The following is a 14409-nucleotide window of genomic DNA, read 5'->3' on the forward strand; positions in this document are numbered from 1 at the left end:
TTCTCCGATTCAGATTGGGCAGGCAATAAAGACGACCGTCGCTCCACGTCTGGTTGCATCTTTAGTCATGCAGGAGGAGCCATAAGTTGGTGCTCTAAAAAGCAACAAACAGTCGCCCTATCGACGACAGAAGCTGAATACATGGCCTTAAGTTCAGCTACTCAAGAACTGTTGTGGTTGGTGCAACTGCAACAGGAGCTACTCAAGAAACAATGTCGCCCAGTACCATTATATTGTGACAACCGTGGATCAATAAATCTCAGTTCGAATCGAGTGTTATCCCCCCGAGTAAAGCATATAGACATTCGACATCACTTCTTGCGTGAGAAAATTGAGGAAGGACTGACTACAATAAACTTTATTGACTCTAAAAACAATGCAGCTGATATGTTGACCAAAAGTGTGTCTGCTGGCCAACTTCATTCATGTTCAATCAAAATGGGACTAGAATGAAGTGGGGGTGTTAAAATATCATTCTAGTATGACTCAGTATACGAAATACTCAACTCATGTGACTTTGGTTGTTTACCTTTTTCTCTCCCTGTAGTTCTACTTCATTTTGTGTGTTACTACGTCGTAATAAATGTTGTGTGTTCGCTAACGGCGCATATTATTGTTTCCACTGTGAATATATCACTTTGCTAATAATATAAACATTTAGAAAGCAAAGAATTAGAATTACTTCTTCCAGTGTGGTGACAGCAGCTATCTCTTTCACAGTTCCAATTAATGCGTGAAGTTCTTCTGATACCTTTTTAAAGAGAGAGTGTATTAGATCAATCTCTTTAAAAATACATTGCATAAAATTCAATTTTGACATAATTTAAGTATCAATCAAAGCAAAACTAGTTCTACACATACTGCAAGACAAATTTACAAGAGTAATTTAATTAAAATCATAAGCCACATGAATAAGATTTGAATCAATAAAATAAATTAAACTGCTTTTAAAAATTTTTCAAAACATAAACTCCAAGTTGTGTTATTCAACATAAAATACTTACAATGCACAAAATCTGTCTTTAATTGTAGGAAAAGTTATCTTCCACTTTCTGTCTTCATTAGTTTTGTCGAAACAGCTCATTTGGGTGACAGTGTATTGAATATCACCTAACCACTCCACGCACAGATTAAAGCAGTGATTAGGTGTTGGCCTCTTACACCCAAAAGAGCAGGTTTGAATCAGGATCCAGATTTTAGATTTCAGTCTTGCATAATATAGACGAACGCGCGAACGACGTTCGCAAAAAGTTTTTGGTTCTGCAGAATTTTTTTTTAAATACTAATGTTAATTTTTTTAAAGAAATTTTTAAAAAATCTCACACTTTATTTCTGTTTCTTCTAAATCTTGTGCAAATTTCATCTAAAAAATAACGATTGCTTCTTGAAATCGTGATCATAGTACGTTAATTACTCAAAAGACTAAGGAGTAAACAGTTGCAAATGGAAACTGCTTCCACTATGACTGTATGGTTTTTTTATTTTACACAGCCTGAATCGTGTATGAGGAAAATCCAAGCTATGCAAAATAAACAACTTTACAGACTACAGAACGGTCTCTATTGGTGAATCCTGCTGTAAATTGAGTTTCAATGCATTGGTGTTGAGAGAGAGGCGGGAAAAAGCAGATAATTCGCGGCAGCGTATACTCTGAACCTCAATAGTTAAAAAAAAAATTTTAACAGATAATATGCAGAAAAATACGGTGTTTATTTTTGCAGAAATACATAATTTTTAACAAATAAGTAGTTTTTGTTGATTTATTTACAAAATCAACTATTTTCGTAAAATTTTCAAGTAAAATGCAGGTACCTCATGTTTTATTAGATCTACATGAACTTTTTCACTATAAAATGAAAATAACGATAATGATCATGTGATTGATTTTGGACAAAAAAAATGGTCACTGCTTCAGTTAGTGAAAAGGAAGCATAAAATATATATTATTGCAAAAAAATAAATAAATGAATAAATAATTTTAAAGCCTTTTTTTTTCATATTTTAATATAAATTAAGGATGAATTAGGCAGAATAATTATTTGCAGAAAACTTTCCTGTTAGGATTTGTGTTCGCAGAAAACTTTTCATTTTACTTAAGTCTGGTAGATTCTCAAAATGGAGAAAATCGATAGCCTCTGTGTCACATGATTATGTGGCAGACAAGTATTTGTCTGGCTTTGAATACTCTTTGCAAAATGAAATTACTATTTTAATGCAGTTTCAAATGATAAGAGCCCAAGTGCCTCCAACTGGTGGGGTAATTGGGTATCAAATTGCGGTAATGGCATCTGACAATAGTAGCGCACGTGAAGGAATTGAAGGGCTTGGGGCAGAAATGTGACAAGCCACAAGGAGCGACTTTTCAATCAAAATTTTTGTTTCTCAAACCTAAAATTGAAATAAAAATGAAAACGGATTATGCCATTTGGAGAAAAACATATCTGGTTTTAGTATTGCAGAATATAGAACATATAATACCTTTGAAAAATTCTACAAATATCTTTTATAAATTGGAAATTAGCCTACTGAAAATTCACATCATGTGGCATATCACACTCTTGCTCCAAGCCCTTCAATTGTTATTTGGTTTCTGAGGAATGCACTAGGTCTGTGAATGCTGAATTGCCAATATGCTGCCCCATCAGAAACAACAGCAACATATTTAATACCTTTTGTCTTTAGAGCGAAGAAAATGAATGAAAAATACCAAGTGGTTTTTCATACACACTAGCATAGCAAAGTTTAGACTGGTATGGTGTGGGAACTTCCGCCTTCAATAATGGGTCATTCCATGCGAGATGAGCAAATCAGCTGTGGCTGACATGTCACAGATTTCCATGAAAATTTTTATTTAGGTAAATCATGCATATATATGAGGGAATGCAAAGAATGGAAGTATAAAAATTGTTTGTAGCTTTGTTATTGAAATTAGAAGTTGATGCTTACGCTAAGCCTAAATTTTCAGAGTTCATGGCAGCCAGTTTGTGACTCAATAACTCCGTAAGTTACGAACGTACACTTAAAAAATAAATATTTCTGCATTCTATAAACAAATCTCTATTAGGAATGAGGAAAGTAAGATTTATTGCGGAGCTTTTTTTGAATCTGAGATAGTAACAAAGATTGAAAACTTGCCAATTTACTTCAGATTTCAAATCACACTTCCAGCTCTTTTAATGAAAAAAAATAACAGCAAAAAGGATTCAAATTAAAAAATTATCTATAACTAACAGTCTGCTCCAATTTAGTAATTGTTTTTGAATTCCTTGATAGTGAAATTGTACTTTGAAAAAATCAAAAATGTCCGAAATTTTCATTTTTTCTTCTGTTTCAGATGCTTGGTTGAACATGAGGAAATGCCCTTAATTCATTTTTTTTTATGTAACATACTGAAGTGTCTTTTAGATAATACTAAATTTCAATCAGTGGAATCAGCGTAGTTTTGTTACTAGAGTTACTTGAACTAAGATAAAATTCCATTAGTTACGGCTATTTATTGTAAGTTTAGCAAGACTTAAGGCTGCTCTTCAGTGGGGAAGAAAAAGGATCTCGCTTGAAAATGTGCCTTTTCTTTAAACGAAAGCAGTGTAGATCAGGGAAGTGATTGACACTTCAACAACCAATAGAAAGAACGGTGACCGACGAAAGTGTGGATCATGTGACCTGTCACATTTTGCAGGGAGACAGACCGGACGCTCCCCCTGCTGTGCAAGTCAAGGGAGGTATAGCTGTCGGCGAAATGAAACCGCAGCTTTTTAGAGACCCTTCCAATGAAATTCTAGTTCTTTCCCTCTTGAGTCTTGACTACATAGGTAAAAGAAAAATAACTCAATGTAAAAGGCGCGGCATTTTACATTGCCGCGCATTTTGCAATCCTACTTGTGATATTAATTTATTTGTATTCGCACTAAAATTAATTTTGAAACGAAGATTTTTCCCCCCATTAAGATCTCATCTAGGAAAAATTAACGAATGAATGAATATTTGCAATAAATAAATTCATAAATTCGTTTTATTTTTAGAAAAATGTTCGTTATTGAAAATTGATGATTTCAAAAAAGGAAGGTAAAAAAAGCCTGCATGACCACACTGAATTTTAACGAAATGAACTCTAAATTCTAACCAAACAATTTTTCTTTAAAAATGGATGATCCTACTTAATATGTTTGAAAAATCAAGTGCCGAATAAAAGTGGGGACTAAAAATACCAGTTATCGGTTGGCGAAATTGTTTCGCTTCCGCTGCCTGTTTGCCACTCTCCCCAACCCCATCCGAGTTGTCAGAAAACATTCTTCTTAAAAATGAAACTAGATCCTCTTTGCACAGTCCAGGGGTCTGGCCAGAGGATATTTGGGTCCGTTAACGGACCCTTCACAAAAATCCGATCAATCAAAACGGACCTTTCACAAAATTCCGATCAAACAAAACGGACCTTTCACAAAATCCCGATCAAACAAAACAGACCCTTCACAAAATTCTGATAAACAAGATCGGATCTGTCAAATTGTTTATTGAAAGAGCAAATCTGAAAGCAAAATAACGCATATTTCTGTGTATAAACCGATAATTTTTGGAACCTTTTTTTAAGTCAAATTAGAGGGATCAGCTTATACAAAATCGGCTAATTTTGAAAAAAAAAAAATCGGCACTCTTGGAATGCTCCTGCAAGCGATAAATAATGGTTACTGCCAAATAAATATAATGGTTGTTTGTTTTATCACAGCTAATTAGCAGCGGTGTTTTTGTAAACTTTTCTGAAAAGGCATTGGTAAGCACTTTTCTCCGCTCATGATTTAATAAACAATAATAATATATATCTGCGAAATGAACTTAGAACTGCAAAGGGATAGTAAGGGTGAGGAAAAAATATGATCCCTTCAGATAGTGTTACCAACTTCAAAATTATCACCCCTTAGCGTCTGGCTTTGAACCTTTATAATGACTTGATTAGAAAATATTCTCATCATTTTGCCAGCTTGTCAATATTTGCGTTTTTACGGTGGTGCGGTGAGATGTTTAATTGTTATTTTGGGAGAAAATTATATGGGTTTTGATTTTTCGATGCTAACAAGGATGATTAACTTTAAATAAACTCCTTTAATTACCGTTTTTTTTTTCTTTAGATGTCTACATTTTGAAAAATGCAATCTTTTAACATCCGATATGAGAATCACATTTTGTTCTTTTTTCAAGCTAACTTCGCTTTACTAGGATTCAAATAAATGAAAAGTCTCTTTATTTCTGTTAGAACTCTCATTTCAAGTTTTTATAGCAAAATTCCATTTTCTGTTATGAGTCAAAACTTAAAATGCTAAATAGATGGTTTATTTTATTTTATTTTTTGGGTCAACTGTGTCCACAGATATTAATGATATGTTTATTATAGGACTCTAAAATGCAATTTTAAAATAATTTTATCAAAAATATTTCTTTTACAAGCTGTTTTTATACTTTTGATGCCTTCACTTTGAGAATTGCGATCTCTTTGCATCCGCTATGGGAATCCGATTTTTCGAATTTTTAATGATTATTACGCTTTGTTAAGAGGTAAACAATTGAAATATCTTTTTATTTTTGTTAAAATCACGGAATTTAGAAGTTTTAAACCAAATTCTGTGCTTTTTAAGAGTGTCTTGGGTCAAAAAGTTGAATGCTGAACCCTATTCTGAATTTTATTTTATTCATTTATATTTTTGTTACAATTATTTTAAGTGCTGTACAGAAATATATCTAGTATAATTTAACATAATGTAGAATGGTAGATAAATATTGATACTTGAAAGAGCGATGCTTCCCCCCCCCCCCCCGCCAAATATCAGAAAAAAAATCCAGAATGATTTTCTCGACGTAGAAGAGGAAAACACTCAACTTTAAGTTTAATTGATGCTATTTGTGCCATCTCTAAATTCTAAAATTTGTTTTAACAAAAAAAAAATTTTTTTTTTGCGAAATTTTTTGACTTTTCACAAAATTAATTCATTTTTCACAAAATTATTTGATTTTTCACAAAAAACGGACCCTGTGAAAAATCCTGGACAGACCCCAGCAGTCAATACTTGATTGTACAATTAATATTAATGCCACTGTAATTAGTTACATTAACCTTTATTTGAACTGATAATATTTATATTTTAGTGGTAAATTAAATGCTACTTTGTTGGTTAGTTACCTGTTTTACAAATGGAGTGGCGACTACAAAAAAATGTGGCTACTATAATTGCCTTTTCTCACCACTGGTGACCAGAAACTTCCCCCAATCTTTATCGTTGAATCCTTTTCTTTTTGAAAAAATATTTATTTATTTATCTAATTACTATATGCAGATGAGAAGGCTACGATAGCCTTTCTCAACGGGTTGTTATGGTGAAAGTTCTTTCAAATTGAGCATAACAACGGCAAAGTCGTGGACGGCTTCGGAGAAGGATTTCCTGAATTTGAAAAATTAAAGATTTTTCTCTGATCTTTGTTTGTATGCAGGGGTGCTCACCTTGCTCCAAACTCAAAGGCACAAATCACCCCTTCACCCACTCTCAATGTTTGTAAACTATCTTACGCTGAAATTTTGGAATAAAGCTAAACCTAGCACTTTTAGAGTCTCATATTCCCAGTTACTAAATTCGGCAAAATACATGAGGTATTACATACACTATATGACCAAAAGTATTGGGACACTTTCAAAAATTCACAATTTTACGGATTTCTCGAGAAATAAAAGAACAATTGCTCTCTGCTCTGTAATTTTTTTCACATGAAAAGTATACTCCAGACGTCAAATCCAATAACAATTAAGTCTGCTATTCATTTAGGGGACCAGCAACAAAATATACGTTCTTATAATGAATCACTCTGTAACGATGGCAGGAAAGTGTTGCCAGTTTGCGAACGACCCTTTACCATTCGTCGCCTATCCTAGAATTATAGAAATTCGGCTCATTAGATCACTGATAACTTTTTAAATTTTAAAGAAATTGCGGTGGAATTTTTTTTATGGCTTGTAGGAAGTATCTGAGCTTTGGATTATGAACGTTATAAATTGCTATCTTCCGTGCATGCGCAGTGAAAAATTAATTGCTTTAATTGTTCATATTTCATCAATTTTTCCAGATTTTAACTTCAAATTTTACTATTATGTCTCTCTAAAATGCTGTCAAATATTCTAAAAGTTTAGTAACGTTTGACGAAATACTCTGCGTGATATGAGGCGAAAACCTTCAACAAAAAAATTTGCATTTTTGAAAGAAATGCTTATATTTCCATGGGTATAAGAGATACTTTCACAAAAATATAAAAATAAGTTTTTGATAGATTTTTAACTCATTTCTGAAAATTATAGCTTATTCCCAGCAATTTACAATGAAAAATGATCAAAAAACCTTTTTTTTTTATTTCCTCAATTTGTTGTTGGTCCCTAAATGAATAGCAGACTAAATTTTTATTGGAAAATGACAGCTAGAGTATACATTTTATGCGAAACAAATTATAGAGCAATTGGTTTATTATTTTTCGAGAAATCCCTAAAAATGTGAATTTTTGAAAGTGTCCCAATACTTTTGGTCATATAGTGTATATAGTGCTTCTGCTTCAACACATTGAGTTTTTATTAAAATTTTCTAATAAGTCTTGTGAGTATCTGATCCTCGTTAGTTGTCATGTAATAAATATTAAGGGTTGTCCTTTTTCTCAGGAGGTACGAAAATATTACCTAGATACATATCTGCCTGAAAAAAAAAATCTCGAAATACTTAGGTGAAAAAAATCCTCGCTCTGCCAGATTTTAAAGTTTTATCGCTCTGCCTCGTTTTCATGCATCTTGCATTTAATGGATCAATAATAAAAAATAAAAAAAGGGCAAGAAACTGATTTGCAGGAAATTACATAAAGTTACGATGAAAATGAACAGCTTACATTTAGGAAAGCAATTATAAGTACAAGTAAGGGTATTTCACAATTAAAAAAAAAAAAAAAAACCAAGACAAACTTTTTTTTTAAAGTTCTGTGTTACGCACTTCTGTGCCGAAAAATTATAGTATTGTGTCTTCAGTCACAGAATAAAATGAATGTTCTAATCAAATGATGATTAGTAATTTTATCATTCGTACTGAAAAAAAATCTTTTTTGAGATCCCACATTTTCTATTCTACTGACTCCTAGTAATATGTAAATACAGTGAGAGAAAGGATTTAGCTGAGAGGGAACCATTTCTATATTTAATTAATATGATCTTTATCGTAAGCATACTATTTACTCAGAAATACTCCCTATTTTTCCAAGCACTCTGTTTGGGGACTATGCCTTTTAATTTTCTCGAAAACAAAATTTTCAAAATGCAGTTTTAAACGATCTCTGGTAGTATTTGAAAACGGGGAGTTCGGAAGCTTTCCCCGGAATTTTTGGAAATAGTCTAAACACGCAGTCTTAGTGTGATGTTGGGGGGGGGGGAGGCAAAATTTTCAAAGTGTTATAAACATGATTGTAGGCCATCTTTAGTAACGTTCTGGGACATGCAGGTTTTTGAAATCAAAGTTCCAAAAATGCAATTTTAGACGACTTTTTTTTTATGGTCAAAGAAGGACTTTTCGCAAACTCCCTTCCCGAAATTTTTCGAAATTAAAGTCATAAAAACGAAATTTAAGACGATCTTTAATGATGTTTTTTAAAGGGAGGAGGGGGGGGGTGCTTATGTGACCTGAAAACCATTAATGCCCGTAATTAATTTTTCTACATCATATTAAAATACTGATCTAGCTTCTGAGAATGAAAATAGAAAGCAGTGAAAAGTTGTAACCCCCATTCTATATTGTTCACACCTTAAGGCTGAAAACGTCATTAAAACTAATACATACAATGCTTAGTAATTCTACCATGGTGTGTTTTTTACATTAACCGAATCATATTAAATTACTAATATATTTTTCATGATTTTCTATGTATTTAATGAGTATGTTGGTGTACGGAATGTTTTCCGCAACTGAATAAATGTTTTTGAAAAGTATTTTTATTCTCCAAAAATACAGCTTCCAAATTCTTAAAAAAATAAATAATAAAAAAAAAACTATTCCTATTGTGAAAAGTTTCTGAAGACATCAGAAAGCCTTCTGTATTTTTGTTTTCTTATCAATCTTAAATGTCGGTATTAGTAATCTGGAAATTCTGTATTTGGATGAAATTTTGTTTTTAATTTCATCCACATTGATGTTTTTTTTCCTGAAATGTAATTTTACACCCCCTCCCTTTTTAAAAGTAAAATCTACTTAAGTTAAACCTTGAATGAACACAAATAATTAGTAACCATGGCGACGAAAATTTGACTTCTTAGTAAATATTAAAACAACGAGCTAGAGTTATTCTTCTCATCATGACAATCTGAAAAATCAGAGCAACATCAGCTTTGGTCAAGTAAAGATAATAAGCATTCGCAATTGCTCAAAAAAAAAACTTATTTTTTTCTGGAAGAATAAATATTGTCCTGAATTTTAGTTGTTTTCCAAAAATGATAGCGCTGTTGGAGAAATAATATTTAAGCAACGTAATTAAAAACATATAAAACATGTTTTTTAATTGTAAAGACTATCTGTACAAGCTTGATTCATTCTGAAAAGTATGGAATAATACAAGTACATGATTTTTTGATTTAAACACTCAAAACTTGCAGTTAATCACAATATCGATATATTTAAGCTATTTCCAAAACAGTTAATTAAAAATAAGTATTTTAACTTTTTTTTTTCATTGTTTCTGGCAATAAATAAACCTTGAGGTAAAACGCAGGAATTATGACACAAAATGTAAGCTAGGAAATAGTCTTTAATAAAAATAAAATTAGCGACAATTCGCATTGCTGCACTGGAAAATAAAAATTATGCTATTTTGTTTCTCACGTAATGTTTTAAAAACTGTATAATATCGTACATGTCTTAAAATAAGGAGTAATATTGCGACCCCATAAGAAACGTTTCACGATTCTATTGGGGTCAAATTATGCATCGTTTTCTTCCTTAGAAAGTTTTCTAAAGTGAAATACAGTAAAATCCTATTACAATGCATACTAATGCAACGAAATACTTGTTTCAACCAAATAAATTTCTAGTCCCGATTCTGAAATTCGATGAATTTTACTGTATATTATGAATTACATGTTCAATGTGTATCTACCTTCTGAAGAAATTTGACGAGTCTGGCTCTTAAAGACACAAATAATTTTCAAAAACGTTTGTTGAGCTGAGGAAAGCACTTTATTTGTGTACATTTGTAGTAACATAAAACACATGTAAAACGATGCAAAATACCTAGTATCTGGAATCTGGAATACGATTTAATCCATATATAAAAATATTTTTCTACTGGAAGGGAAAAATGTCAACTTTTCGCATTCGACAGCATTGTAACAATATTCATTATATTGTTAATAAACAATTTGACTCAGAAATATCCCTTTCCAATCTATTTCTTTTCAAACCAAATTTGAAAAAAAAAAAAAAAAAGCAGATGTTGCTAATTTAACAACTAATAGCATGCATCTACATGAAATCACTTTCAAAAGCACTTGATTCTTCAAGAAAGCCTTAGGAAAAAAGAGGAGAACGTCCAGCGAAGGTCAATGAGGGGAACTAATGAGAGGGTAATAAATCTTACACCGCATTAGCTCAAAAGAGGGCGTTTACTATGAGGGGCGGGGCGAACGCAAAAAGTGAATGTATTTTGAAATTTTTTTCAATAGTTAGAACCCGATATTTGTTTAAAAAATGGTCCCATTATTTCAAACAAGATCTCAAAAGAGAGCTGGAAATATTTTCCGTGTTAGGGCGTTCTTAAAATTTCGATAGCACGAGTTCCAGATGTTTTACAGAGCGAAATGTCCAACAGTACCTCGTTTTCGAAGAAATTCATTTTTTCTCGAATTTTAAAATATCGGAGAATAGACACATCAAAAAAGTAAAAACTAAAATACCCAGACATGGTCTTGAAAAATGCTCAGAAAAAAAAATTGATCCGAAAACTTCACAGGAATTTGTAAAACAAGCTCCAACTTTCCTGGTAGGTTAACATTAGATCCGAATCTTTCACTCTCAGTGAAGAGCACCCTTAACCATTTCTTTCATGTTCTCAAAAATAAGTTCATGAAGTACTTGTTGAAATGTTTCCCTCATTATTGTGAAGTATATAATAGTCCAGTATGCATAATTAAATATAATTGTGCCACTGAAAGTTGAATTTTAATCTCTACCCGTGGTATAAGAAAATATAACAGTAAAGTTTCTAGAAAACCTACCATGTCAGCATGACTAAAAGAACATACTGAGTTTAAAGATTAAGAAAGAGGACCATCTCGTCTAATTCTCAATAACATTTGAGATTGGGCTATGAGTTTGAGGAAATTTGTTTTATCCATGAATAAGTATATTTGACGAAATACACCCATTTATTTCAACCGTCCTGCTGCAACGTTCGTTGAAACAAAAGGATTCCTTTGAAAGCGAAACTTGTCTATTTTAGTTATAGGTTTTCTGTCCAGAATAAAAATTGCCAGTTAAACAACGTTTGCCACACAATTAATCTAATTTTCAATGGAAAGCAGATCACTTTTCTTTCTACTATCAATATCAAAAATGCATATTATGGCATATCGATAAAACTATCAAACTATTATCCGTCAGGACAAGTATGCATATGACGTATAATAATCCACTTATAACTGCAAGATATTTTCTCCTTCTGCCTGCTACAACCACAAATAGTTTTTTTTTTTTTTTGTCTCGTGAGTAAAACTTATCTATCTTGAAAGTTAGGCTCAATAACAATTTATTGAAGTACCCATAGCTGTCTTGGAGATATGAAATCATCATCGTTTCAACTCAATTAACAATTGAACACCTAAATTCCTAGCCTCAGATTTATTTCAATCATCAGTGAAAGGAGCATATGTTTGAAGCGAAAGAGTTTAGAGATCAGGATGAATCCAACATCAATAATTTCCATTGTTTGTTACATATATGTAACAACTATTTGTGGCTGGGTAATGTTTTTCTACACATTGATTTTATGCATCGATATCTTTTCAGATAAGTGATTTTCTTATTAAGTTAGCGAACCCACATGGTCCGTTACTATAGTACACGTGACCTATTAAAGATGATGTCTGTAACTTCTTTAAATATATTAATGAAAGTACTATTAATGTCTTCAGCTGGATTTTCCTTCAAAAATTGAGCCTCAAATTTTTAGCCAGATCGAAAGAACTTTTGCAGAGAGCAAAAAAAAAAAAAAAACTTTTGATGTATTTGTTGAAGTTATTATTATTGCTTAAGATATAAATTTTATCCACTAATTGTTTTATAAATTTCACACTATGCCAGTACATTTTTTCAAAAAAAATGAAATGAATGTTAGATATACTTGCTTTTGCATCATTTAGTTATTTATCTAGTTTTTTGAATTTTTATAATTTCAAATAAAACAAAGAAAATGTTAATGTTCTGATTTTTTTAAGCTTGGAAATCAAAAACAAATTTCAAATTTCTTTAAACAAATAGTAGAAAAAGAAATATTGTTCTATATTTCTGCAAAATTTGAAAGTTGTCGAAAGTTTCCCTCATTTAAATTGTTGGGTCTATGTGAAGGGGAAAATTGCCATTTTACAAAATGTCACTAAGTTCAAAACTGATTTTGAAAACAAAAGGAGTTAAAATACAACTTCAAAAGTACTTTATTTCTTTTTTGACACTCATCATGTAATTGGGTCTCAATTTCAGCAAAGCTAATACATTCCTTAAAGTTGAGATTAAAAACTATTTATGAAATATTTTCAGTTTTTAAAACATGGTTAAAACTATAATAATCGTGAAAATTTTACTCATATCAGATGAATTGCTCTACTTCATAGATTACAACTAGGGTAGACCGACCAGTGAGTGAACACCTCCCAGTGAATGAACAGCGCGTCATTTTTTAAAAGAAAATAAGCTTCCAATTTTTTTTTTCTGAATAAATTCGCTACAAAAGCATTATTTATTGATATTCTAATCTATCTGACACCTGATTGGTTAATTTGGATACGCATTTTTTTCCAGAAATTTTTTTTACATTTTTACTGCCTTGAATCCTTCTTTTTCTCTTTCAAAATAATAAGACTGGTTTCGTGCTATCAATTATTTTCATGAATATTATTTTTATTAATAATTTTATTTTTCAACTCCTCACAAGAAAAATGAAGTATACACATCTAGGCTATAGATTTAAATTGTTTCAGTCAATGCAGAATGCATATTTTTTCACGTAGAGTGGTGTTCAGTCACTGGGTACGAAAAATTGCGAAAACCCAGTGAATGAACACTGGCAAAATTTCTTTTGATTTAAAAATGAATTTGAAGTTTCTTTGAGATATTTTCATTTTCGTACTTTTTTGTAATGCAGATAGTTTTATATGCTTATTTATTTATGTATTTCATTATATATTTTATAATTTATTTTTGTCTTCGCAAACTATGCACTTTTTACTGAGTTTTATCTTTTATCTATCTATATCTCAATCTATATATTACCTACCTACATATCTATCTATCTATCTACTTATCTATTTCACCGCTCTCACTATCTATCTATCTATCTATCTGTCTGTCTGTCTCTGTCTGTCTGTCTAGATTTCTACCTATCTGTATGTACCTATCTACTTATCTATCAATCTAACTATGTATATCTACCTATCTACATCTATCTATCCATCTATATCTTTATCTCCCTTGATAGATAGGCAGGTAGATAGAGAGATAGAGAAATAGAAATATATATACAAAGAGAGAGAATAGATAGGTAGATATGTATGTATGCTTGTATATAGATAGATAGATAAATAGATAGAGGAAGATATAGAGATAGACATATTAAAAGAGGTAAATAGATATATATGTGGATAAATATAGAGAAAGAATAGGTAGGTAGATAGATCGATAGAGTTATTGATAGATAAATAGATAGGTAGTGGTTAATAGATAGACTGATATAGAAATAGCTAGGTAGAGAGACTGATATATAGATAGGTAGATATATTGACAGGTAGATAGACCTATAGATATAGATAGGTAGATAGTGATAAAGAGAGAGATAGATATAGATAGGTAGATAGACTGATAAAGAGATAGATAAGTAGATAAGTATACAGATAAGTAGATAGATAAGAAGATGGATAGATAAATAGACAAAGAGATAGACTGATAGATGTGTAGATAGAAAAATATGTTTTTAGATTAACCGATAGATATGTAGATAGACAGATAGAGACATAGATAGATATATCGAAAAATAGGTAAATAGATTAGTAGATAGAAAAACAGAAAGATATATATTTAGATGGATAGAGATATAAAAAGATATAGATAGATATAGATAGTTATATAAATAGAGAGAAAAATAGAT

At 31.3% G+C, this 14409-nt stretch overlaps 1 protein-coding gene across 1 annotated transcript in view; it reads right to left on the bottom strand.

Annotated features, from left to right (window-relative positions):
* The window catches only part of LOC129218983 (E3 ubiquitin-protein ligase Mdm2-like), a 95815-nt gene that overhangs the window by 54321 nt on the left and 27085 nt on the right, over positions 1 to 14409 (bottom strand). Inside the window, exon 3 of the mRNA XM_054853302.1 lies at positions 683 to 751. Within this exon, the coding sequence (XP_054709277.1) occupies positions 683 to 751 (69 nt within the window). The remainder of the gene's footprint in view (positions 1 to 682; positions 752 to 14409) is intronic.

The sequence above is a fragment of the Uloborus diversus genome, chromosome 3, assembly GCF_026930045.1.
Source record: "Uloborus diversus isolate 005 chromosome 3, Udiv.v.3.1, whole genome shotgun sequence".
Lineage (NCBI taxonomy): Eukaryota > Metazoa > Arthropoda > Arachnida > Araneae > Uloboridae > Uloborus > Uloborus diversus.